At 44.7% G+C, this 27,992-nt stretch overlaps 1 protein-coding gene across 2 annotated transcripts; it reads left to right on the top strand.

Moving 5' to 3' along the window:
* Positions 1-36: 36 nt before the first annotated feature.
* Positions 37-22,173, top strand: LOC129861953 (ATP-dependent Clp protease ATP-binding subunit clpX-like, mitochondrial). Of its 2 annotated transcripts, none has more exons than XM_055933183.1 (15): positions 37-278; positions 757-825; positions 1,306-1,466; positions 2,287-2,404; positions 3,076-3,230; positions 7,473-7,629; positions 8,816-8,857; positions 10,940-11,116; positions 11,224-11,388; positions 12,845-12,933; positions 14,526-14,690; positions 16,024-16,323; positions 17,641-17,733; positions 17,973-18,079; positions 19,942-22,173. In XM_055933183.1, exons 2-15 carry the CDS (start codon positions 771-773, stop codon positions 20,033-20,035), a joined length of 1,878 nt encoding a protein of 625 aa, XP_055789158.1. In that variant the 5' UTR covers positions 37-278; positions 757-770; the 3' UTR covers positions 20,036-22,173. The 2 variants fall into 2 exon arrangements, with proteins under 2 accessions (XP_055789158.1, XP_055789159.1); XM_055933184.1 differs by lacking the exon at positions 37-278 and adding an exon at positions 443-541.
* The last annotated feature ends 5,819 nt before the right edge of the window (positions 22,174-27,992 follow it).

Genomic DNA, 27,992 nt, shown 5'->3' with positions numbered 1-27,992 from the left:
TAGCTAGTTATGAGGTTGGAAACCTATCCGTGCTGTAGTTATACACGTGTGGAGTCTAACGAATCAGCGAGTCTGGAATTTCCTAGTTCCGACTAGCACGTAAACGCGGCATGAGTAGGAGCGGTTTACCCCATGCTACCTGGACGGTGACACATTGGTATGAATCACATCGTTGACCTGCTACCCTACAGAGTCGCAGTGACTCGACGAAATTGTGCTCCGGGAAGAAACTGTCGATACTTGTTTTGGTTCCATCGTGCTCCTTTACGAGTCGAAAGGTAAAGTTAGCTGGCTAGCAAACTATATTGTTAAGCCACATTTTGCGTCTCTTAAACAGGTCACATAGCTAACGTTAGCCAGTTGACATGTTTAGTTATGTTTCACCGGCTAGCTAGTAAAATTACCTATTTTCCGGAATGCTCACTTGTTTTTCTGTCGCTAGCGGCGTTTGCTAGCTAACATAAGCTAACTAGCTGCCCCACGGGCTTCCAAGTCCGGCCTTGGCCTTCCAGCTCTAGGGGTGTTGTTTGTATAATAGCTTGTAAGTCACGTAGCTGAGCCCGCTACTTGTTGACGGGTGAAACTGAATAACTAGTTAGCTGTATCGTTAGTAGGGAGTTTAGTTCCGTCAGATTTGTGTTGTAACGTTACTTTGCTAGCTACTTAACTATGTCCTAGGTAACTACAGTACCTAACAGCTGCCCGGGTTGATTCATGCTGGTTAGTTAATCCTGTTTATCTGTGTTTATTTGCTAGACCTTGACTAAAGTATGTCCTGTACATGTACATCGGCCGTGAGGATATTCTTGAATTCAGCACACAGAGGTAAGAACACTTTGCAATCTTTATAAATTGTCAAGTTAACTACAGTAACGTTAATCTAAACGCGTCTTTAGATAAACTACGTGACATTGACCTCGTTAAGTAGTTTTTGAAAACGGGTCCTGTTGTATTCATTGATACATTTGGTGTGAGAATTGTGTGCAATGTCACAAATGTAGCGCACATTAGGTGGCAGCTAGCCATATTTCCGTAATACCAAATGTTGATGTTGACATTGTAAACAACACCGTAGGCTACGTCATAATGAATGATTTCCGGGAAAGGCTGATCTAACGATTGGCTGATGGAAAAAGGGAACAAGGCATAGGATTAGAATGACTCATTCTATAACTATGGAACGGGGAAGTTGGCCTGACCTAATATATGAATCATGGCCATCCAGAAATAAAATAAAAAGTACAAGTTTATGTTTATTATAACATAGGCCTAAACATTTGGTTGCATGGTGTTTCTGTTGTACAGGACTGTCTTGTTCTCGTATTCAACTCTATGCTTTGAGCAGACCTAGTTCTTGTGAAGCTCACCTACCTCCCAGAGTCCGAGTGAGGTCCTTCCATGAAACGGCAGTATGTTTCGTTGCTAAAGATGGAACAACCAAGGATGGATCCAACGATGGTGGAAAGGTAAACGTGATTCCACTGGATTAGAACATATCTGTTTGCCTGCTTTACAGAATGAATCACCCAGTGGTGACTAGCTTGGACCCAGATCTGTTTGTGCTGTCTCGCCAACTCCTATGGTCATTGCCAAACATGACATAACAACGTGGCAAGATGGCTTGTTCCCAGATCTGTTTATGCTAAGTGGTGACATATTGATTGAATTGACCCCATCTCTGGTGGTGACATCATAATTGAAATGGAATTGACCCCATCTCTGGTGGTGACATCATAATTGAAATGGAATTGACACCATCTCTGGTGGTGACATCATAATTGAAATGGAATTGACCCCATCTCTGGTGGTGACATCATAATTGAAATGGAATTGACCGCATCTCTGGTGGTGACATCATAATTGAAATGGAATTGACCGCATCTCTGGTGGTGACATCATAATTGAAATGGAATTGACCGCATCTCTGGTGGTGACATCATAATTGAAATGGAATTGACCGCATCTCTGGTGGTGACATCATAATTGAAATGGAATTGACCCCATCTCTGGTGGTGACATCATAATTGAAATGGAATTGACACCATCTCTGGTGGTGACATAATTGAAATGGAATTGACCCTATCTCTGGTGGTGACATCATCATTGAAATGGTATTGGCCCCATCTCTGGTGGTGACAAGACACAATAATAGACTTTCTAATAAATACACAGTGGTTTTCAACAAGTGACAACGACATAGCCTCCTATCTGTGGCTACATTGTTTTTCCCGCTGTGTTGCATTCATGATAGTATGTCTCTCTCTCTCTTGTGTTGATCATATGCAGAAGAACCTCGGTGAAGCAAAGAGACTTTCGGGCTCTTCTGGTGGATCAGGGAAGGGGGGTAACCAGCTGCACTGTCCCAAATGTGGAGACCCTTGTACACATGTGGAGACCTTTGTATGTGAGTACCTTTTAAAAAATAAAATAGATACGATACGATGTTCACATAGGCTGTATTTTCTAAAGATTCAAGTTGTGGAAAAAGCAGTGTGTCACGCCCTGGCCTTAGTATTATTTGTTTTCTTTATTATTTTAGTTAGGTCAGGGTGTGACATGGGTTATGTGTGTGTTTGTGGGTATTTATATGTTAGAGGTGGTGTTGGTGGTAGTGTATGGGTTTGTGTTGAGTGTATGTATCTAGCTGTGTCTATGGGTGTGTAGTTTTCTAGGAAAGTCTATGGTTGCCTGAATGGGTTCTCAATTAGAGACAGCTGGTTTCGGTTGTCTCTAATTGGGAACCATATTTAAGGCTGCCATAGGCTTTAGCTGTTTGTGGGTCATTGTATATGTATATGTCGACGTAAGTAGTTTGTGTGTGCACTTGCGTTTGAAGTTTCACGATCGTTTGTTGTTTTGTTAGTTTGAATAAGTGTTTCGTGTTCATCTTCGTCGTTGTAAATAAAGAAGATGTATTCATATCATGTTGCGCCTTGGTCCTCTCATTCATGTCAACACGATCGTGACAGAGTGGTATAAATGATTGACTTGTCACACAGTCACTACTATTGTATGAAATCAGAGACGGATAAGTGAAACATTTCCTATTGTATTATTATTACTTTTCTTTCCCAGCGTCAACACGTTTTGTGAAGTGTGAGAAATGCCATCACTTTTTCGTGGTGCTCTCTGAGACGGACTCTAAGAAGGGTCTGAATACAGAAGCAGAGTCGCCCCCTGAGGCTGTAAAAATGGCCTTCACACAGAAACCTCCCCCGCCACCCAAAAAGGTACGTGCACCAATGACCATAAAGAGGAACTGGTTCTTGTTTCTCCAGTTTTTTTTTTGTTTGTTGTTTTTTTATGATGTGATGGTTATCTTCTAACAGGAATTACTATGATGACGCTGCAGGTATACCTGGAATTATAATGCATTCCCTACATTGTTTGTGGGCACTGACAACATTTCAGGTCTGCTGAGCGCAAACTTGAACGTTGTGAAAATTCTGTGCAACTTCCAGAGCGCGTTTACTGTGAACACTGAGGCTGTACCCTCTTTAAGTTAGTTTTACTGTGAACACTGAGGCTGTACCCGCTTTAAGTTACAGTTTTAACAGTGGCCAAGTAGGATACTTTGGCTATTTGATCATAATGTAGGCCTACCAGAGTGGCTTATCATCAAAAACAATGGAGAAAATACATCCCATAACATTTTAACATTTTAAATTACATAAACAAATGTTGAGGTAGGCTATATGATCACACCGGTAATAGATCCGTTGTTGTATTACTTGTGAGGCACAGCTGAGTGAGAATACATTTCAATTATTAGTATTTTATTTTACTGGGCTGATGGTGCCTGTATCTGACGGTCCGTCTCAGCGGGGGGAGAGAGCAGCAGACTGAGGGTCTGTCTCAGCGGAGGGAGAGAGCAGCAGACTGAGGGTCTGTCTCAGCGGAGGGAGAGAGCAGCAGACTGAGGGTCTGTCTCAGCGGAGGGAGAGAGCAGCAGACTGAGGGTCAGTCTCAGCGGAGGGAGAGAGCAGCAGACTGGGGGTCAGTCTCAGCGGAGGGAGAGAGCAGCAGACTGGGGGTCCGTCTCAGCGGAGGGAGAGAGCCGCAGACTGGGGGTCCGTCTCAGCGGAGGGAGAGAGCCGCAGACTGGGGGTCAGTCTCAGCGGAGGGAGAGAGCAGCAGACTGAGGGTCCGTCTCAGCGGAGGGAGAGAGCAGCAGACTGGGGGTCAGTCTCAGCGGAGGGAGAGAGCAGCAGACTGGGGGTCAGTCTCAGCGGAGGGAGAGAGCAGCAGACTGGGGGTCAGTCTCAGCGGAGGGAGAGAGCAGCAGACTGGGGGTCAGTCTCAGCGGAGGGAGAGAGCAGCAGACTGGGGGTCAGTCTCAGCGGAGGGAGAGAGCAGCAGACTGGGGGTCAGTCTCAGCGGAGGGAGAGAGCAGCAGACTGAGGGTCAGTCTCAGCGGAGGGAGAGAGCAGCAGACTGAGGGTCAGTCTCAGCGGAGGGAGAGAGCAGCAGACTGAGGGTCAGTCTCAGCGGAGGGAGAGAGCAGCAGACTGAGGGTCAGTCTCAGCGGAGGGAGAGAGCAGCAGACTGAGGGTCAGTCTCAGCGGAGGGAGAGAGCAGCAGACTGAGGGTCAGTCTCAGCGGAGGGAGAGAGCAGCAGACTGAGGGTCAGTCTCAGCGGAGGGAGAGAGCAGCAGACTGAGGGTCAGTCTCAGCGGAGGGAGAGAGCAGCAGACTGGGGGTCAGTCTCAGCGGAGGGAGAGAGCAGCAGACTGAGGGTCAGTCTCAGCGGAGGGAGAGAGCAGCAGACTGGGGGTCAGTCTCAGCGGAGGGAGAGAGCAGCAGACTGGGGGTCAGTCTCAGCGGAGGGAGAGAGCAGCAGACTGGGGGTCAGTCTCAGCGGAGGGAGAGAGCAGCAGACTGGGGGTCAGTCTCAGCGGAGGGAGAGAGCAGCAGACTGGGGGTCAGTCTCAGCGGAGGGAGAGAGCAGCAGACTGAGGGTCAGTCTCAGCGGAGGGAGAGAGCAGCAGACTGAGGGTCAGTCTCAGCGGAGGGAGAGAGCAGCAGACTGAGGGTCAGTCTCAGCGGAGGGAGAGAGCAGCAGACTGAGGGTCAGTCTCAGCGGAGGGAGAGAGCAGCAGACTGAGGGTCAGTCTCAGCGGAGGGAGAGAGCAGCAGACTGAGGGTCAGTCTCAGCGGAGGGAGAGAGCAGCAGACTGAGGGTCTTTCGCATCCATAAACAGTCAACTTATTAATCATAACCTTGTATCATATCATCATTCTGAACAGTCGAAACCCCTACCTATATGTACATAGCTACCTCAATTACCTCGTACCCCTGCACATCGATTTAGTACTTCCTGTATAGCCATGTTATTTTTATTCATTATTCACTGTATTTATGACTCGTGTCATTATTTAAATCAATCATTATTCAATCAAAATGTATTTATAAAGGCCTTTTTACATCAGCCGATGTCACAAAGTGCTGTACAGAAACCCAGCCTAAAACCCCAAACGGCAAGCAATGCAGGTGTAGAAGCACGGTGACTAGGAAAAACTCCCTAGAAAGGCAGGAACCTTGGAAGAAACCCAGAGGAACCAGGCTTTGAGGGGTAGCCCGTCCCTTTCTGGCTGTGCCAGGTGGAAATTATAAGAGTACACGGCCATTAAGGACAGATTGTTGTTCAAATGTTCATAGATGACCAGCAGGGTCAAATAATAATCACAGTGGTTGTAGACAGGTCAGCACCTTAGGAGTAAATGTCAGTTAGATTTTCATAGCCGAGCATTCAGAGGTTGAGACAGCAGGTGAGGGAGACAAAGGGTCGAAAACAGCAGTTCCAGAACGAGGTAAGACGTCCTGTGAACAGTTTCAGGGTTCCATAGCCCCAGGTAGGACAGCAGGAAGTGGATCAGCAGCTCTGGAGACGAGGACAGCCAGGTGCATGGTCCAAGTGCTCTCGTCCTCCGGGAGGGGAGAATTAGATGGCGAGATCTTAAGATCACACAGGACACCAGATAAGAAATGAGAATTACACCAGATATAACAGACTGAACCCAGGCACACAGACTGCTGCAGCATAGAGACTGAGACAGGGGGAGGTCGGGGAACACTGTGGCCACGTCCGACGATACCCCCGGAGAGGGCCACCCAGGCAGCATATAACCCCACCCACTTTACTAAAGCATAGCCCCCACACCACTAGAGGGATATCAACAGACCACTAACTTACTACCCTGAGACAAGACTGAGTATAGCCCACGAAGAGCTCCTCCACCGCACGAGCCCGAGGGGGCGCAAAACCCGGACAGGAAGATCAAGTCAGTGACTCAAGCCTGGCCCGACGTCATGCAGCCCTCCTAGAGCACCAGTAAGCCAGTGACTCAGCTCCTGTTATATGGTCCGAGGCAGAGAATCCCAGTGGAGAGCAAGGGCGCTTCGTCACTTCAGTGCCTTGCCGTTCACCTTCGCATCTTTCGGCCAGACTACACTCAATCATAGGACCTACTGAAGAGATGAGTCTTCAATAAAGACTTAAAGGTCGAGACCGAGTCTGAGTCTCTCTCACATGGGTAGGCAGACCGTTCCATAAAAATGGAGCTCTATAGGAGAAAGCCTCCAGCTGTTTGCTTAGGAATTCTAGGGACAATTAGGAGGCCTGCGTCTTGTGACCGTAGCGTACGTGTAGGTATTTACGGTAGGACCAAATCGGAAAGATAGGTAGAAGCAAGCCCATGTAATGCTTTGTAGGTTAGCAGTAAAACCTTGAAATCAGCCCTAACCTTAACGGGAAGCCAGTGTAGGGAAGCTAGCACTGGAGTAATATGATCACATTTTTTGGTTCTCGTCAAGATTCTAGCAGCCGTGTTTAGCACTAACTGAAGTTTATTTTGTGCTTTATCCGGGTAGCCGGAAAGTAGAGCATTGCAGTAGTCTAACCTAGAAGTGACAAAAACATGGATTAGGTTTTCTGCATCATTTTTGGACAAAAAAGTTTCCTGTTTTAGCAATTTTTACGAAAATGGGGGGGGGGGGGGTGTTCGTCAAAAAAGAGAGATCAGAGTAACGCCGAGGTCCTTCACAGTTTTATTTGAGACGACTTTACAACCATCTGACAGAAGATCTCTCTGTTTCTTGGGCCCGAGAACTAGCATCTCTGTTTTGTCCGAGTTTAAAAGTAAAACGTGCCGCTATCTACTTCCTTATTTCTGTAATAGACAGGCTTCTATTTTTTTATTTAAATATTTTATCTGACTCTGCATTGTTGGAAAAAGACCTGTAATTACACTTTTTACTACACCTGTTGTTTACGAAACATATAGAATTCTTAGTGGGGGGGGGGGGGTTGGGGATTGATAATGCATCGTAAGACTTGTCATGAGCTTGAAAACTTTACTTAAAGCCCGGAGATACAGTATAATGCAATATGAAACAATTCCTTTCCTTTTATAACTTGTATGACCACGTTATAACGTCTTATTGTAAATGTCAAATGAACCTGTCTTTTCAGATCTATGCCTACCTGGACAAGTACGTAGTGGGTCAGTCCTATGCTAAGAAGGTGCTGGCCGTAGCTGTGTATAATCACTACAAGAGAATCTACAACAACATGCCTGCTGGGAGCAGACAGGTGGAGGTGGAGAAACAGGCCTCGCTCACTCCACGAGGTCAGTAGTCTAGTGTTAGATAGAAACAGGCCTCGCTCCACGAGGTCAGTAGTCTAGTGTTAGATAGAAACAGGCCTCGCTCCACGAGGTCAGTAGTCTAGTGTTAGATAGAAACAGGCCTCGCTCCACGAGGTCAGTAGTCTAGTGTTAGATAGAAACAGGCCTCGCTCCACGAGGTCAGTAGTCTAGTGTTAGATAGAAACAGGCCTCGCTCCACGAGGTCAGTAGTCTAGTGTTAGATAGAAACAGGCCTCGCTCCACGAGGTCAGTAGTCTAGTGTTAGATAGAATAGTATAGTATAGACTACTGGTAGTTACCATAGTAAAACCCATCTACTGTTAGCTATAGTAGATCTGACACCACGAGGTCAGTGTAGTCTGTTAGTTATAGTAGGTCTGACACCACTAGGTCAGTGTAGTCTGTTAGCTATAGTAGTTCTGACACCACGAGGTCAGTGTAGTCTGTTAGCTATAGTCGTTCTGACACCACGAGGTCAGTGTAGTCTGTTAGCTATAGTCGTTCTGACACCACGAGGTCAGTGTAGTCTGTTAGCTATAGTCGTTCTGACACCACGAGGTCAGTGTAGTCTGTTAGCTATAGTCGCTCTGACACCACTAGGTCAGTGTAGTCTGTTAGCTATAGTCGCTCTGACACCACTAGGTCAGTGTAGTCTGTTAGCTATAGTCGTTCTGACACCACTAGGTCAGTGTAGTGTGTTAGCTATAGTAGGTCTGACACCACGAGGTTAGCAGAGTTCAGTCAGCTACAGGCCTTTTGTTTGTTATAAATGTTTGTAATTGTCACCCCGGCCATCAGTTTCCAGGAAACGTAGACCGGATAAAAATGTAAGTGTGCTTACTTCCTGAATAGTAAAATTTCAGTAGGCAACAAAGACCCAACCACTGTTTTCTAGAATGTGCTGAAACACCTGTTCAGTTCCTGTCTGTCACCTCAAGGTGCTCTCATTGGTGTAATTTGGCATTTGTTCAATGATTTAACTTTTACACCCACATTTCACTGTTTTTAAATGGATGATTTATAATGGATTTATTAACAAGCTGATGATTTACAAACAAACAAACAAACAACAACAGTGGAATCTGATTCCTCCTTGCAGAACTGTAGTGATGATGTGTTAATCTGGCTGTGATCATGTTGATTTTGAGTACTTTGTCATCCTCTGTAGAGCTAGAGATGAGAAGGCGGGAGGATGAGTACAGATTCACCAGTAAGTGATTTGATTGGTCCTCTGTTACCATAGCTGGATTATCATTGGCGGTTTTTAAACATGTCACGTTTTTGATTGGAGCATTCTGTTTTGTATATAATTTTTATTTTATTTTTTTCAAGAATTACACAAATACTGAAGTTTACAGATTTAACTTCTCTTGTTGTTAATGACGTATTGTTTTTAGGGTGTGTTTAAATTTAAAATAAAGTTTATCCTAAACTTTCACACCTGATTTCAATTAGTCAACTAATCATCACTAATCCTTTGACTAATTTAATCCGTTGTGGCAGTTTCGGGTTAAAACAGAAATGTGACACGTCTGTGGGGGCGGCCCCCATGCTCAACCAACTGAGCCAAACAGGAAGCCCATATTAAGTATTTGAAAGGATGTTGAATACACACTGGCTCCCAGTAGAGCAGAGCACATGTATTTTTAGATTTGAACTTTGACCTATTGCAGTGATGCAGCACCACAGATACTGATACTTCACATTTATAACTAGAGAGCCTAGATGATGTAATATCATGCCTGGCGAACTGATAAAACGCGAGACACAAACGTGTTGTACACGGCGTGTACAACACAATAAGAACACTGCGGTGGGAATTCAACACCGGGGACCTCTGACGTCAATCTTAAATGAATCACTCTTTGTTATCAGCAAGCTGGGCGGCAGGTAGCCTAGTGGATAGAGCGTTGGGCCAGTAACCGATCAAATCCCCGAACCTGACAAGGTAAAAAAAAAAATCTGTCGTTCTGCCCTCTGAACAAGGCAGTTAACCCACTGTTCCCCGGTAGGCCGTCATTGTAAATAAGAATTTTGTTCTTAACTGACTTGCCTAGTTAAAATAGAAAGGTTTCAACAAACTCTGCACACTGTACAGTGTGCAATCAGAAGCTCTGCTGGGGCAGTCCCAACAAGTTGCCTTATATACAGCTATACACAGACGAGTTTATATTTGCATGATTTAGCATAATTAATTCATTACCGGTGGCTCGCACATGTGACTGACCAATACCTCACGAGGCTCTCTCTCTCTCTCTCTCCCAAGTTGAGACCTTGAAACTGACATACCTTGGTTGTTCCCATTGCAATATTCTGGGCGTACTGCCAAGTGAGGATTCCTCCATACATGATGAGTCAGTCACCTGCATGAACCCATCTAATTGGTTATTAGAAAAGTAGCGTTGATTTGATTCACAAACATAACACTTTCCCTCACAACACCTTCCTAATATTGAGTTGCCACCCCCTCTTTTGCCCTCAGAACAGCCTCAATTCGTCAGGGCATGGGACTCTACAAGGTGTCTAAAGCGTTCCACAGGGATGCTGGCCCATGTTGACTTCAATGCTTCCCACAGTTGTCAAGTTGGCTGGCTGTCTTTTGGGTGGTGGACCATTCTTGATACACACGGGAAACTGTTGAGCGTGGGAAAATCCAGCAGCGTTGCAGTTCTTGACCCAAACCGGTGTGCCTGGCACCTACTACCATACACTGCCAATCATTTGTCTTGGCCCATTCACCCTCTGAATGGCACACATACACAATCCAGGTCTCAAGGCTTAAAAATCCTTCTTTAACCCGTCTCCTCCCCTTCATCTACACGGATTTTTAAGTGGATTTAACAAGTGACGTTTATAAGGGATCATAGCTTTCACCTGGATTCACCTGGTCAGTCTGTTATGGAAAAAGCAGGTGTTCTTAATGTTTTGTACACTGAGCGTACATTATAACACAATGTAATACAGTAGAGATGTGTAGTACGACTCACAGTAGACCAACATTGCATATCCTGTTTGGAAAAGTGATGTTTTTGTGCCTGGACATTGCCATGAGAGATGGGGAAATCCCAAAAATGTGTTTTCCCTAGCCTGGGGGCAAATGTGTTTCTGCCCTCTCGCCAACTCCTTATGGAATCAGTCATGCCAAACGAGCTTGACAAGCACCACAATGGAGTTGATATTTAGCAAGAGCACAAACAGATCTGGCACCAGGCTAGAATTCACCACTGTCCTGCTGCCAAATCCGAACCCAAATATACAATAGGACTGTTTTTGTTTACATTTGTCATTGTAGAACTCCTTCAGATAGCAGGGATCAGTCCCCATGGCAACGCTCTGGGAGCCTCCATGCAGCAGCAAGCCACTCGGCAGGCTCCTCAGGAGAAGAGGGGCGGGGACGTGTTAGACTCTACTCACACTGACATCAAACTGGAGAAGAGCAACATCGTACTGTTAGGCCCAACCGGATCAGGTTAGTCAACTATTTTTTGTTGTTGTCCAAAAACAACTTACTGATGATGTGAAATATATCCTTGTCTCATGTCCATTCAAAAAAATATTCCTGACTATATTTCCCAGGCAAGACATTGTTGGCTCAGACCCTGGCCAAGTGTCTAGATGTACCTTTTGCCATCTGTGATTGTACCACCCTGACCCAGGCTGGCTATGTGGGGGAGGACATTGAGTCTGTTATCGCCAAGCTGCTGCAGGATGCCAACTACTCTGTGGATAAAGCACAGCAAGGTGGGTGGCTCACAAACACTGTTTTCTGCATCTAGTTCTGTAATGCTTTTCATGTACAGTACTTTGTAAATTGTGAGTAGTCTGATGCAGGGAATATATTCGTTTTTTTTTTTTATTAATTTTTTGCGGATGAGAATTCACTATTCTCTTGTGGTTCAAATAAACAAAGCAATCTTATTATGCAAATTGATCTTAATCACATTTGTACAAAATGTAAATCTGTTCAATATAATGACCATCTATGTCACTAAAGAGGTGGTTTCCGTGTACAGACATTGTGTTTCTGGGATATTTAAAGAGCCTTCAAGAAGGATATTCACACTCCTTGACTTTTTTGTTGTGTTACAGCCTGAATTTAAAATGGATTACATTTAGATTTTGTGTCACTGGCCTACCCACAATGCCCCGTAATGTCAAAGTGGACTACCTCGTCTTTGTACCCCACACATACTTTGAGGTGATCTTTGACGTCCCGCAATCGAGCAGTGAATTTCAAACACAGATTCAACCACAAAGACCAGGGAGGTTTTCAAATGCCTCGCAAAGAAGGGCACCTATTGGTAGATGGGTAAAACGTTTAAGTAAACATTAAATATCCCTTTGAACATGGTGAAGTTATTAATTACACTTTGGATGGTGTATCAATACACCCAGTCACTACAAAGATACAGGTGTCCTTCCTAACTCAGTTGTCGGAGAGGAAGGAAACCGCTCAGGGATTTAATCATGATACCAATGGTGAATTTTTTTAACAGTTACAGAGTTCAATGGCTGTGATAGAAAACTGAGGGTGTCATTGGCAAGGACGAGGGATTTTTTATTTTTTAGGATTAAAAGAAATGGAATAGAGCTAAGCACAGGCAAAATCCTTGAGGAAAACCTGGTTCAGTCTGCTTTCCAACAGACACTGGAAGACACGTTCACCTTTCAGCAGGAAGGTAATTTAAAATACATCGACAGTGGAGTTGCTTCCCAAGATGACATTGAATGGCTTAGTTAGTTTTGACTTAAATCAGTTTTAAAATATATGACAAGACTTGAACAGCGCTGTCTATCAATGATAAACAACCAGCTTCACAGAGTTTAAAGAATAATGTGTAAATATCGTACAATCCATGTGTGGAAAGCTCTTAGAGATTTACCCAGAAAGCCTCACAGCTGTCATCACTGCCAAATGTGATTCTAACATGTATTGAATCAGGGGTGTGAATACTTATGTAAAATTAGATATTTCTGTATTTTATTTTCAATATATATTCAAAGATTTCTAAAAACATTTTTTCACTTTGTCATTATGGGGTAGATCAGTGAGAAGAAAAACATTTATTTAAACCATTTTGAATTCAGGCTGTAACAACAAAATGTTGAATAAGGTCAAGGGGTATGAATACTTTCTGAAGGCACTGAAAGTAAATTGACCTACCTTAGTTGAATGTAAATATGTCTCCCTGTCCAGGCATTGTGTTTCTGGATGAGGTGGATAAGATCGGCAGCGTTCCTGGAATCCACCAGCTCAGAGACGTAGGAGGAGAAGGTGTACAGCAGGCCAGTACTCAACACAACACTCTACTTTATTATCCCAAGCTTAGGAAAGTCATTTGGTCAATTTTACAGTAGTGTCCAGACATACACAAAACATTAAGAACACCTGCTCTTTCCATGACAGACTGACCAGGTGAATCCAGGTGAAACCTATGATTCCTTATTGATGTCACTTGTTAAATCCACTTCAATCAGTGTAGATGAAGGGGAGGAGACAGGTTAAATACTTTTAAAGTTTTGAGACAATTGTTTTATTTAACCTTTTATTTTAACTAGGCAAGTCAGTTAAGAACAAATTCTTATTTACAATGACGACCTAGGAACAGTATGTTAACTGCCTTGTTCAGGGGCAGAGCGACAGATTTTTACCTTGTCAGCTCGGGGATTCGATTTCGCAACCTTTCGGTTACTGGCCCAACGCTCTAACCACAAGGCTACCTGCCGCCCCCGTGGATTGTGTGTGTGTGTGTGCAATTCAGAGGGTGAATGGGCAAGATAAAAGATTTAAGTTCCTTTGAACGGGGTTGTGTCAAGAACTGCAATGCTGACGGGTTTTTCACGCTTCCCGTGTGTATCAAGACTGGTCCACCAGCCAACTTGACACAACTGTGGGAAGCATTGTAGTCAAAATGGGCCAGCATCCCTGTGGAACACTTTCAACACCTTGTGGAGTCCATGCCCTGACGAATTAAGGCTGTTCTGAGAGCAAAAGGGGGTGCAACAAAATATTAGGAAGGTGTTCCTAATGTTTGGTAAACTTATTCTACAGCGACAGTTGTGCGCCTGTCCACCTAGATGCCTCTAATGATGACTTCATTTGTATCCATTAGAAAAGTCTTTGTGTCATGCAGCATGCCAGTATACGGATGGCTATTCACATATCTGATGTACAGCACATCGCAAACATTACATACCTGACTTACTTAGGCCCACCACCCTTGTGAGGATCATGGCTACAGTAGCCCACCGCCCTTGTGGGGATCAAGGCTACAGTAGCCCACCGCCCTTGTGGGGATCAAGGCTACAGTAGCCCACCGCCCTTGTGGGGATCACGGCTACAGTAGCCCACCGCCCTTGTGGGGATCAAGGCTACAGTAGCCCACCGCCCTTGTGGGGATCACGGCTACAGTAGCCCACCGCCCTTGTGGGGATCACGGCTACAGTAGCCCACCGCCCTTGTGGGGGTCACGGCTACAGTAGCCCACCGCCCTTGTGGGGATCACGGCTACAGTAGCCCGTCGCCCTTGTGGGGATCACGGCTCCAGTAGCCCGTCGCCCTTGTGGGGATCACGGCTACAGCCCAGTAGCCCATTTTTGACTAAAACATAATCATTTTGATTACCTTGATTACATTTTGTAAACAATCATGTTTTTCTATTACGTGTGGAAATGCTTGAACAGATGACACTTGTAGCTAATTTCCTGGGTTTTTACAGTCTTTTATATCCAACAATGAAATTTGTACCATTAAATATATATATATATATTTTTTCTCTGTGAACTTTGGGGGCCAGTTGGGCAACCCTATTGGAGAGCGTTTACCTAAATGGTATGGGATGTATTAGTGATTGACGTCGTGTGTTTTTTGAATGTAGGGTCTGCTGAAACTCCTGGAGGGCACGATCGTGAGCGTTCCAGAGAAGAACTCCAGGAAGTTGAGAGGAGAGACGGTGCAGGTGGACACCACTAACATCCTGTTCGTAGCGTCAGGAGCCTTCAACGGACTCGACAGAATCGTCAGCAGACGAAAGAATGAAAAGGTTAGCAAGAAAAATATATAATTTCCCCCCTTTTTGTATCGACCCACAACTGTAAAAACGGCTGCAGTTCTTTGACTATTTATTCTGTTCACTGGTTTTATAAAGAGACTCGGTCAGTTGAGTATCTCTAGTCTGAGCAATCTTAGTTTACTCATTTGTCAATTTTAAATGCAGTTCCTACGTCAAACATTTTTTTCGTTACTGTCTTGTTTCATCGCTACAACTCCCGTATGGACTCGGGAGAGACGACGGTCGAGAGCCATGCGTCCTCCAAAACACAACCCAACCAAGCCGCACTGCTTCTTAACACAGCGCGCATCCAACCCGGCCGCACCAATGTGTCAGAGGAAACACCGTACACCTGGCCACCTGGTCAGCGTACACTGCGCCCGGTACGTCACAGGAGTCGCTAGAGCGCGATGGGACAAGGATATCCCTGCCGGCCAAACCCTCCACCCGGGAGTCCTACATCCATTTTAATAATATGTACCCATTGATTCTTGAAAAATATAACTAAATAAATACCTCATGAGTTCAACAGTCGTATCCCGTCAGAACCTACTCTGAACAAAAAATATAAACCCACCATGCAACAATTTCAACGTTTTACCAGCCACCCAGACAGCTGATGAAGCTGTGGGTTTGCACAATCAAAGAATTTCTGCACTAACTTTCAGAAACCGTCTCAGGGAAGCTCATCTGCATGCTCGTCGTCCTCACCAGGGTCTTGACCTGACTGGTCTCAGACGATCCTGCAGGTGAAGAAGCCGGATGTGGCGGTCCTGGGTTGGCATTGTTACACGTGGTCTGCAGTTGTGAGGCCGATTGGACGTACTGACAAATTCTATAAAATGATGATGGAGGTGGCTTATGGTAGATAAATTAACATAAAATTCTCTAGCAACAGCTCTAGTGGACATTCCTGCAGTCAGCATGCCAGTTGCATGCTCCCTCAATTTGAGACATCTGTGGCATTGTGTTGTGACAAAACTGTACATTTTAGTGGCCTTTTATTGTCCCCAGCACAAGGTGCACCTGTGTAATGATCATTGCTGTTTAATCAACTTGTTGATATGCCAAACCCGTCAGGTGGATGGATTATCGTGGCAAAGGAGAAATGCTCACTAACAGGGATGTAAACAAATATATGTTATTGTTTCAACTTCCGCTTTAATGTAGTATTTTCATCAATGGAACATGAATGTCTAGGCCTCTACAGATGACGTCTCATTTCTTCTGTGCTTTAGACCACTTGCGTTTTCCTTAACCCTCTCCTCCCTGGTCGTACCTGTTGTAGTACCTGTTGTTACCTCGCTCTATGTTTTTCTTCTAGTACCTAGGCTTTGGCACACCATCCAACATGGGTAAGGGTCGCCGTGCGGCGGCGGCAGCCGACCAAGCTAACAGCAGTGAACAGACGGACATGGTGGCAGAGATGGAGGAGAAGGACCGGCTGCTGAAGCTCGTGGAGGCCCGGGACCTCATTGAGTTTGGGATGATTCCGGAGTTTGTGGGGCGTCTGCCTGTGGTGGTGCCTCTGCACAGTCTGGATGAAAAAACTCTGGTCCGTATCCTGACAGAACCACGCAATGCTGTCATACCCCAGTACCAGGCTCTGTTCAGCATGGACAAGGTGAGGAAGGAAAGTCCTTTCTCAGGACTGGAAGAACATTTATACTGCTGAGAATCTACAAGCTCTCTCTCTCTCTCTGTCTCTCTGTCTCTTTTTCTCAATTCAATTTGCTTTATTGGCATGATGTAACAATGTACATATTGCCAAAGCTTATTTGGGATATTTACAATATATATAACAACAATAACTAAGTGTCAAAATAACCATACATTTAACAATAAACATACAGTAGAGGATATGTGCATGTTGATTGGTCTGTCAGACACTGTCCCTCAACTTATGGCAGGCAGCAATGTAGTGCGCTGCCAACCCACAGCTCTCTGCGTCCTCCCCCAACAGGACGGGTAGCCTACTCTCATCAGAGAGGTCTTTCAAACCTTGAATAAGGGTTGAATAAGGGTTTCTACCCTTCTCAATGGCAAGGCTGTGCTCACTGAGCCTGTACTTTGTCAAGGTTTTTCTAAGGTTTTGATCAGTAACCATGGTCAAATATTTAACCACTGTCGATTTAGGGCCAGATAGCACTGCATTTTGCTTTGTGTTTGTGCTTGTGTTTCCAAATAAGCAATGTAGTTTTGTTTTGACTGTGTTGTAATTTGGTTTATTCTGATTGATTGGATGTTCTGGTCCTGAGGCTTCAGTGTGTTAGTAGAACAGGTTTGTGAACTCAGGACCAGCTGGATGAGGGGACTCTCTTATTTTTTCAGCTCTTGGCATTGCAGGGCTTGGTGATGATATGAGAAGGGGTAACTGTATTTTAGGTGTTTTCCCAAACTTAATTGCTCTTCTTTTAGTTTTTATTATTAGTGGATATTGGCCTAATGCAAGGCAGAATGCATTGTTTGTAGTTTTCCTCTGGACATGTAGGAGAATCGTACAGAACTCTGCATGCAGGGTTTCAATTGGGTGTTTGTCCCATTTGATAAAATCTTGTTTTGCAAGTGGACCCCACACCTCGCTGCCATAAAGTGCAATTGGTTAAATGACATATTCAATTAGTTTTAGCCAAATTTTAATAGGTATTTCAATTTGAATTTGCTTTTTAATGGAGTAGAATTCTCTCTCTCTCGCTCTTTTTCACTCTCTTTTCTCTCTTTTCTTTCTCTCTCTCTTTTTTCTCTCTTCTCTCTCAGCTGCTCACAGGACTGCTGGCTACTTAGCAGACACAAACTAGACATAATATTGTCATTATCAAGGATGTGTTTGTCATGTTTAGCCCACGTCTTTGGATGTGCATATCACATATCACTCTGCCTCTGCCTCTCGGTTCCTGTTGTAACTTCCTGTGTTCCTCTCTCTCTCTCTGATTTGTTCCAGTGTGAACTGAATGTAACCCCGGATGCTCTGAGGGCCATCGCCAAGCTGGCTCTGGACAGGAAGACAGGAGCCCGAGGCCTGAGGTCCATCATGGTCAGTCAATACAATGTGCTCAGTTCCTAGAAGTTGGGTATTTGAGTCTTTATCAGCAGTAACAATATACAAAACAATGGATTCAGTTGCTGATGGTAAATCTAAGTGATATTTCTAATGACTTCTGTGACAGTGTAAGGAAGGGGAAATGAATTAATTCCTATACCATGTCTTGTTTCAGTTTTCTGACACTACTGTGTGAAATGTCTTTTTTTTCTTCTTCTTTTTTTTGAATACAGGAGAAGCTTCTTCTGGAGCCAATGTTCGAGGTGCCCTGTTCAGACATTATGTCTGTGGAGTTAACCAAGGACGTCGTCCAGGGCAAATCAGAACCACAATACGTCAGGTTAGTCAGCACCTGTTTGGTTCTTATTGTCACTTTATTGGCTTCGTAGTGTCTTTTTGTTTATTGCTGTATTTATCTCTCGCCAGGCCAGGATTAAATGACTTTCCTAGTTGAGTAACAATAACAACCATAGCAGTGTGTTGGTTTCATCGTGCCAGAGGTACAGTACAAGTCAAATGTGTGGACACATTTGAAAAAGGGTCCTTTTAATCCATAGAGACGTGAAGGAGAAGCTCGTCCGATGTTGATCCGATCTTGATCCGATGTTGATCCGATGATACAATCTTCGGCAAAATCATTCGCAAGGAGATTCCTGCAAAAATATTATTTGAAGATGAATCCACCTCATTTAAGGTTTTTTTTTTTTTCTTTATTTATTTTTTTTACTATTTTCTACATTGTAGAATAATAGTGAAGACGTCAAAACTATGAAATAACACATATGGAATCATGTTGTAACCAAAAAAGTGTGACATTTTGGAGACCAGGTCATCTGATGCAGCACTCCATCACTCTCCTTCTTGGTCAAATAGCCCTTACACAGCCTGGAGGTGTGTTTTGGGTCATTGTCCTGTTGAAAAAACAAATGATAGTCCCACTAAGCACAAACCAGATGGGATGGTGTATCGCTGCAGAATGCTGTGTTAGCCATGCTGAGTTAAGTGTGCCTTGAATTCTAAATAAATCACTGACAGTGTCGCCAGCAAAGCACATCATCACAGCACTTCCTCCATGCTTCATAGTGGGAACCACATTCTGCTTCTCACAGAGACACTGCAGTTGGAACCAAAAATCTCAAATTTGGACTCATAAGACCAAAGGACACATTTCCACCGGTTTAATGTCCATTGCTTGTGTTTCTTGGCCCAAGCAAGTCTCTTCTTATTATTGGTGTCCTTTAGTAGTGGATTCTTAATAGTAATTTGACCATGAAGGCCTGATTCACTCAGTCTCCTCTTTACAGTTGATGTTGTGATGTGTCTGTTACTTGAACTCTGTGAAGCGTTTATTTAGGCTGCAATTGCTGAGGCTGGTAACTCTAATGAACTTATCCTCTGCAGCTGAGGTAACTCTGGGTCTTCTTTCCCTGTGGCGGTCCTCATGAGAGCCAGTTTCATCATAGCACTTCATGTTTTTTGTGACTGCACTTGAAGAAACGTTCAAAAGTTATTGACATTTTCCGAATTGACCTTCATGTCTTAAAGTAATGATGGACTGTCGTTTCTCTTTGCGTATTTTAGCAGTTCTTGCCATAATATGGACTTGGTCTTTTACCAAATAGGGCTATCTTCTGTATACCACCCCTACCTTGTCACAACACAACTGATTGGCTTAAATGCATTAAGAAGGAAAGAAATTCCACAAAATGTACTTTTAAAAAGGCACACCTGTTAATTGACATGCATTCCAGGTGACTACCTCATGAAGCTGGTTAAGAGAATGCCAGGAGTGTGCAAAGGTGTCATCAATGGAAAGGGTGCTTACTTTGCAGAATCTCAAATCAAACAAACAACAAATCAAAATAGATTTTACAACACTTTTTTGGGTTACTACGTGATTCCATATGTTATTTAATAGTTTTGCTATTTCTTCACTATTATTCGACAATGTAGAAAATAGTTTTAAAAATTCAGAAAAACCCTTGAATGAGTAGGTGTGTCAACTTTTGACTGGTACTGTATGTTAAGAACAGAACACTGAGTACATGGGAACTTCAGGGTCAGGTTTCAGTCATGTTCCCAACATCTCCACAGACCGTACCATGGCTCCACAACCACTAATACTCTGTCTCTGTCTGTGTGCGCATACCTAACCCAAAGAGTGTTTGCTAAATGCTTAAAATGTAACTTTTATATTACCAGGGCTCCAGTGAAAGAGGCAGCAGAGGAGGACTATGACTCTGGTATTGAAGAGGAGAACTGGCCCAGACAGGTGGACGCAGCAGCAGCTAACTGATCTGATCCACCTTGACCTTTTATACATTTACATTACACTTAAGTCATTTAGCAGACGCTCTTATCCAGAGCGACTTACAAATTGGTGCATTCACCTTATGATCTGAAACTCATTTTCAAGAACTGCTACAGAATTTACACACAGTGTAATCTAGAATCATTAGAACACCTTCTAGAACCTTTTTTGGAAGCCAGTTGTGGGTTCCTCGAGTTCTAAGACCCTGTGGTCCACTACTACAACACGGTGAAACCGTTTCTTGACCTTTCTCTCTCAAAGTGTTTTCATAAGGAACAACTAGGATGTGAGATCTGTAAATACCTGTTGGTCCTGTGAATCAAGTGGTACTTGTTTAGTTATGAATTGAAGGGTCACTAACAACGTGGACTTTTTCTTTTATAGTGTATATATATTTTCCATCTTTGGGGATTGCCCTTTATCTATCTTAAGATAATGCAATTTCTATTCTAAATGATTTTAAGTAGGTGTTTGTGTTCTTTCCTGTTGTGTTGGGATGATGGCAGGTTGAAGTGGCAAAGGAAACACATATAACACGAATGGGATCAGCCAGGGAAACAAATATAACGTGAATGGGATCAGTCAGGGAAACAAATATAATATGAATGGGATCAGCCAGGGAAACATAACGTGAATGGGATCAGCCAGGGAAACATAACATGAATGGGATCAGCCAGGGAAACATAACATGAATGGGATCAGCCAGGGAAATATAACGTGAATGGGATCAGCCAGGGAAACACATATAACGTGAATGGGATCAGCCAGGGAAACACATATAACGTGAATGGGATCAGCCAGGGAAACACATATAACGTGAATGGGATCAGCCAGGGAAACACATATAACGTGAATGGGATCAGCCAGGGAAACACAACATGAATGGGATCAGCCAGGGAAACATAACATGAATGGGATCAGCCATTCATGGGGGGGGGGGGGCTCACATTGTTGAACTTATGTTATTGATTACATTGTGTCAGGAAAGCTTAATCTAGTCCGGTAGTTTTTGAACCCATGTCTGGTCACCGGAGCACAATATTCCATGATGAGCACATCATGATTGTTTTTCTATGGCGTTTAAATTACTGCAACAACAAACAAAAAAACATTCTGGCACTAATTTAACTCCATATCTCCTCGTATCCACCATGGTACTAACGGGTGTGTTCATAATGAACACAACTGTGCTGTCGATGTTTAAACATTAAACATCAGGGCTGCTTAGTTAATGTTCATGACCTTGTATGACAGGAACACGCCTGTAAAGTGATTAGGAAAACACATATCAGTGTACTACCCGCTACACCGGCACACTGAACAGTACGGGCTGTTACGGTCCAAAATGGTACCCTATTCTTCTAGGGCCAATGGTCAAAAAAAGTGCACTATATAGGGAATATGGTTCTATAGGGCGTCTGGTCAAAAGTAGTGCACTATATAGGGAATAGGGTTCTATTGAGCCCTGGTCTAAAGTAGTACACTATATAGAGAATAGGGTGCCATTTCAGATGCTGAATGTTTGATGCTAGTAGTGACATTAAAAAAAAACAGTCAAGAATGGTTATTTTGCATGTCTACTCTCTCTAACCTCACAGGATTACCGTTGGATCAATTTCAAGTAAGGCAAAAGGGCCGGAATTCAAAACAAATGGGTTTGTGCTGTTGATCCAGGTCCCACTTGTCCATATAATAGAATTCAATACGATCTAAAAGGCTACACTGATCCTAGATCAGCCGTCTTTCTCTGAGACTTGTGAACACGGGCAAAGTTCTCTGAATATGGTTTTTCCTTTGCTCTGGGTCGGGCTTTACAAACCCCACCCCCCACCTCACCTTTGTAGTTATGCTTCAGTATGTCACGTTACTAAAAACAATGAAGTCTTTACTACTTCTGTTCACACTGAGCAATGCTGTTCAACATCCTCGTAGTGCTGTATGTGCACTAATAGTAATGACATTAGATTAACATTCATCAGGTTTCTACCTTGTTTGTGTTTGCTTTCAGTCCCCCCCCCCCCCCAGTCAATGCTCTTCTCAAAGCTAAATGATAACATTTAAAACACCCCAGTTGTGATTGTTTTAAATATCATAAATAAAATGTATGTCTCTCTTACTGTCAATGTAGATTGTTTAAAAGTTCTTCTGCTATTTTGTTCAAACTCCACTTGCAATGTCATGTGACACCACTGAGGGGCGCCATGACTACCATGCCATGTGACCACTGAGGGGCGCCATGACTACCATGCCATGTGACACCACTGAGGGGCGCCATGACTACCATGTCATGTGACACCACTGAGGGGCGCCATGACTACCATGCCATGTGACACCACTGAGGGGCGCCATGACTACCATGCCATGTGACACCACAGAGGGGCGCCATGACTACCATGCCATGTGACACCACTGAGGGGCGCCATGACTACCATGCCATGTGACACCACTGAGGGGCGCCATGACTACCATGCCATGTGACACCACTGAGGGGCGCCATGACTACCATGCCATGTGACACCACTGAGGGGCGCCATGACTACCATGGTACCTCCACGTCTTGGAGCAGAACTGGCCATGCAGCTCAATGACAACCATTTTTATTTAACCAGGAAAAGCCCATTGACACCCAGAGTCTCTTTTTCAATGGAGACCTGTCCAAGAAGGCAGCAACAATCAATACTTTACAGAATTAAAACATAAAACAACACGATCCAGCCTAAAAAAAAAGCATTTACAGTCCTCTTTAACAGAGTCTCCCATCAATATTTAAAATTCATTTAGTGGCACTAACATATCTAGATGAAGCATGGTTTGTAGATTATTCAATGCCTCTGGTGCACAAGAAGAGAAGGCAGTCTTGCCTAATACTGTGAATGTCCTGGGGACTTTAAGTAGCAACCACCTAGCAGCCCGGGTATGGTAACATAGCAACCACCTAGCAGCCCGGGTATGGTAACATAGCAACCACCTAGCAGACCGGGTATGGTAACATAGCAACCTCCTAGCAGACCGGGTATGGTAACATAGCAACCACCTAGCAGACCGGGTATGGTAACATAGCAACCTCCTAGCAGACCGGGTATGGTAACATAGCAACCTCCTAGCAGACCGGGTATGGTAACATAGCAACCACCTAGCAGACCGGGTATGGTAACATAGCAACCTCCTAGCAGACCGGGTATGGTAACTGCTGATGGTGAAGGAGACCAGACTACAGAGGTAAAGAGGGAGTTTACCTGCTGGTGGTGAAGGAGACCAGACTACAGAGGTAAAGAGGGAGTTTACCTGCTGGTGGTGAAGGAGACCAGACTACAGAGGTAAAGAGAGAGTTTACCTGCTGGCGGTGAAGGAGACCAGACTACAGAGGTAAAGAGGGAGTTTACCTGCTGGCGGTGAAGGAGACCAGACTACAGAGGTAAAGAGAGAGTTTACCTGCTGGCGGTGAAGGAGACCAGACTACAGAGGGAGTTTACCTGCTGGCGGTGAAGGAGACCAGACTACAGAGGTAAAGAGAGAGTTTACCTGCTGGCGGTGAAGGAGACCAGACTACAGAGGTAAAGAGAGAGTTTACCTGCTGGCGGTGAAGGAGACCAGACTACAGAGGTAAAGAGGGAGTTTACCTGCTGGTGGTGAAGGAGACCAGACTACAGAGGTAAAGAGGGAGTTTACCTGCTGGCGGTGAAGGAGACCAGATTACAGAGGTAAAGAGGGAGTTTACCTGCTGGCGGTGAAGGAGACCAGATTACAGAGGTAAATAGGGAGTTTACCTGCTGGTGGTGAAGGAGACCAGACTACAGAGGTAAAGAGGGAGTTTACCTGCTGGTGGTGAAGGAGACCAGACTAAAGAGGGAGTTTACCTGCTGGTGGTGAAGGAGACCAGACTACAGAGGGAGTTTACCTGCTGGCGGTGAAGGAGACCAGACTACAGAGGGAGTTTACCTGCTGGTAGTGAAGGAGACCAGACTACAGAGGTAAAGAGGGAGTTTACCTGCTGGTGGTGAAGGAGACCAGACTACAGAGGTAAAGAGGGAGTTTACCTGCTGGTGGTGAAGGAGACCAGACTACAGAGGTAAAGAGGGAGTTTACCTGCTGGCGGTGAAGGAGACCAGACTACAGAGGGAGTTTACCTGCTGGCGGTGAAGGAGACCAGACTACAGAGGTAAAGAGGGAGTTTACCTGCTGGCGGTGAAGGAGACCAGACTACAGAGGTAAAGAGGGAGTTTACCTGCTGGCGGTGAAGGAGACCAGATTACAGAGGTAAATAGGGAGTTTACCTGCTGGTGGTGAAGGAGACCAGACTACAGAGGTAAAGAGGGAGTTTACCTGCTGGTGGTGAAGGAGACCAGACTACAGAGGGAGTTTACCTGCTGGCGGTGAAGGAGACCAGACTACAGAGGGAGTTTACCTGCTGGTGGTGAAGGAGACCAGACTACAGAGGTAAAGAGGGAGTTTACCTGCTGGTGGTGAAGAAGACCAGACTACAGAGGTAAAGAGGGAGTTTACCTGCTGGCGGTGAAGGAGACCAGACTACAGAGGGAGTTTACCTGCTGGCGGTGAAGGAGACCAGACTACAGAGGTAAAGAGGGAGTTTACCTGCTGGCGGTGAAGGAGACCAGATTACAGAGGTAAATAGGGAGTTTACCTGCTGGTGGTGAAGGAGACCAGACTACAGAGGTAAAGAGGGAGTTTACCTGCTGGTGGTGAAGGAGACCAGACTACAGAGGTAAAGAGGGAGTTTACCTGCTGGCGGTGAAGGAGACCAGACTACAGAGGGAGTTTACCTGCTGGCGGTGAAGGAGACCAGACTACAGAGGTAAAGAGAGAGTTTACCTGCTGGCGGTGAAGGAGACCAGATTACAGAGGTAAAGAGGGAGTTTACCTGCTGGCGGTGAAGGAGACCAGACTACAGAGGTAAAGAGGGAGTTTACCTGCTGGTGGTGAAGGAGACCAGACTACAGAGGTAAAGAGGGAGTTTACCTGCTGGTGGTGAAGGAGACCAGACTACAGAGGTAAAGAGGGAGTTTACCTGCTGGCGGTGAAGGAGACCAGACTACAGAGGTAAAGAGAGAGTTTACCTGCTGGCGGTGAAGGAGACCAGACTACAGAGGTAAAGAGGGAGTTTACCTGCTGGCGGTGAAGGAGACCAGACTACAGAGGTAAAGAGGGAGTTTACCTGCTGGCGGTGAAGGAGACCAGACTACAGAGGTAAAGAGGGAGTTTACCTGCTGGCGGTGAAGGAGACCAGACTACAGAGGTAAAGAGGGAGTTTACCTGCTGGCGGTGAAGGAGACCAGACTACAGAGGTAAAGAGGGAGTTTACCTGCTGGCGGTGAAGGAGACCAGACTACAGAGGTAAAGAGGGAGTTTACCTGCTGGCGGTGAAGGAGACCAGACTACAGAGGTAAAGAGGGAGTTTACCTGCTGGTGGTGAAGGAGACCAGACTACAGAGGGAGTTTACCTGCTGGTGGTGAAGGAGACCAGACTACAGAGGTAAAGAGGGAGTTTACCTGCTGGTGGTGAAGGAGACCAGACTACAGAGGTAAAGAGGGAGTTTACCTGCTGGTGGTGAAGGAGACCAGACTACAGAGGTAAAGAGGGAGTTTACCTGCTGGTGGTGAAGGAGACCAGACTACAGAGGTAAAGAGGGAGTTTACCTGCTGGTGGTGAAGGAGACCAGACTACAGAGGTAAAGAGGGAGTTTACCCAAAAGGCCTTTGTAGATGAACACATACAAATGTATCTTTCTGCTCATATAAAGTGAGGTCCAACCCACCATTTGGTACAAGGTGCAAAGGTGGCTGAGTGACTTGGCATTTGTAATAATGCGCAACGATGCATGATTAACCGAGTCCAGACTCTGTAAGACAGAGGAAGCTGCATGATAAACAGAGTCCAGTCTCTGTAAGACAGAGGAGGCTGCATGATAAACATAGTCCAGTCTCTGTAAGACAGAGGAAGCTGCATGATAAACATAGTCCAGTCTCTGTAAGACAGAGGAGGCTGCATGATAAACATAGTCCAGTCTCTGTAAGACAGAGGAGGCTGCATGATAAACATAGTCCAGTCTCTGTAAGACAGAGGAGGCTGCATGATAAACATAGTCCAGTCTCTGTAAGACAGAGGAGGCTGCATGATAAACATAGTCCAGTCTCTGTAAGACAGAGGAGGCTGCATGATAAACATAGTCCAGTCTCTGTAAGACAGAGGAGGCTGCATGATAAACATAGTCCAGTCTCTGTAAGGCAGAGGAGGCTGCATGATAAACATAGTCCAGTCTCTGTAAGACAGAGGAGGCTGCATGATAAACATAGTCCAGTCTCTGTAAGACAGAGGAGGCTGCATGATAAACATAGTCCAGTCTCTGTAAGACAGAGGAGGCTGCATGCACATACAACAAGTCACCATAAATCAATTACAGAGAGAAAAGAGGCCTGAACTAGCTTCTTTCTAGCCATAAGCGGGAAACAAGCCTTATTACGAAAATAAAAACCCAATTTCAAATTAAGCTTTGTCACAAGATTATCCACATGAACTTTAAAGGACAACTTGTCATCCAACCAAATACCTAGGTATTGGTAGGATGACACTTTTTCAATGGATAAGCCACCAGATGTGACAATGCTAACGTTCTCTGAGTTCTAACTCGGCTATTAAAGGTCATGAATTTCGTTTTTTTGTACATTCAAGACCAGTTTGAGACCATAAAGGAAGGCCTGCAGTGACTGAAAAGCAGTCTGGAGCTCTTCAACAGCCTGAACCGGAGAAGGAGCACATTAATATATAACTGGATCATGTGTATGAAGTTTACATGAACCTTAGCCAAATACATTTAAAATCAGTTTTTCACAATTCCTGACATTTAATCCTAGTAAAAAATTCCCTGTCTTAGGTCAGTTAGGATCACCACTTTATTTTATGAATGTGAAATGTCAGAATAATAATAGAGAGAATGATTTATTTCAGCTTTTATTTCCTTTATCACATTCCCAGTGGGTCAGAAGTTTACATATGTAACAGTATAACTTTAGTACGTCACCTCGCCCCGACACGGGCGCGAACCAGGGACCCTCTGCACACAACAACAACTGACACCCACGAAGCATCGTTACCCATCGCTCCACGAAAGCCGCGGCCCTTGCAGAGCAAGGGGCAACCCTACTTAATGTCTCAGAGCAAGTGACGTAACTGATTGAAATGCTACTAGCGCATACCCGCTAACTAGCTAGCCATTTCACATCCGTTACACATACACTCAATTAGTATTTGGTAGCATTGCCTTTAAATTGTTTAACTTGGGTCAAATGTTTTGGGTAGCCTTCCACAAGCTTCCCACAATAAGTTGGGTGAATTTTGGCCCATTCCTCCTGACAGCTGGTGTAACTGGGTTAGGTTTGTAGGCCTTCTTGCTCGCATACGCTTTTTCAATTCTGCCCACAAATTTTCTATTGGATTGAGGTCAGGGCTTTGTGACGGTCACTCCAATACCTTGACTTTGTTGTCCTTAAGCCATTTTGCCACAACTTTGGAAGTATGCTTGAGGTCATTGTCCATTTGGAAGATCCATTTGCGACCAAGCTTTAACTTCCTGACTGATGTCTTGAGATGTTGCTTCAATATATCCACATAATTTTCCTGCCTCATGATGCCTTCTATTTTGAGAAGTGCACCAGTCCCTCCTGCAGCAAAGCACACCCACAACATGATGCTGCCACCCCCGTGCTTCATGGTTGGGATAGTGTTCTTCGGCTTGCAAGCCTCCCCCTTTTTCCTCCAAACATAACGATGGTCATTATGGCCAAACAGTTATATTTTTGTTTCATCAGACCAGAGACATTTCTCTAAAAAGTACGATCTTTGTCCTCATGTGCAGTTGCAAACCGTAGTCTGGCTTTTTTATGGCGGTTTTGGAGCAGCGGCTTCTTCCTTGCTGTGCGGCCTTTC

This window comes from Salvelinus fontinalis, chromosome 9, assembly GCF_029448725.1.
Source record: "Salvelinus fontinalis isolate EN_2023a chromosome 9, ASM2944872v1, whole genome shotgun sequence".
Lineage (NCBI taxonomy): Eukaryota > Metazoa > Chordata > Actinopteri > Salmoniformes > Salmonidae > Salvelinus > Salvelinus fontinalis.
The sequence above is the reverse complement of the archived record's forward strand: the minus strand, read 5'-3'. Positions and strand labels throughout refer to the sequence as shown.

Excerpts from the sequence above, each read along its gene's own strand:
- LOC129861953 (XM_055933183.1), top strand. The coding sequence starts at position 771 with ATGTCCTGTACATGTACATCGGCCGTGAGGATATTCTTGAATTCAGCA. Across the intron at positions 12,934-14,525 it reads GAGGAGAAGGTGTACAGCAG|GGTCTGCTGAAACTCCTGGA; the intron begins GCCAGTACTCAA and ends TTTTGAATGTAG. Across the intron at positions 14,691-16,023 it reads GCAGACGAAAGAATGAAAAG|TACCTAGGCTTTGGCACACC; the intron begins GTTAGCAAGAAA and ends TTTTTCTTCTAG.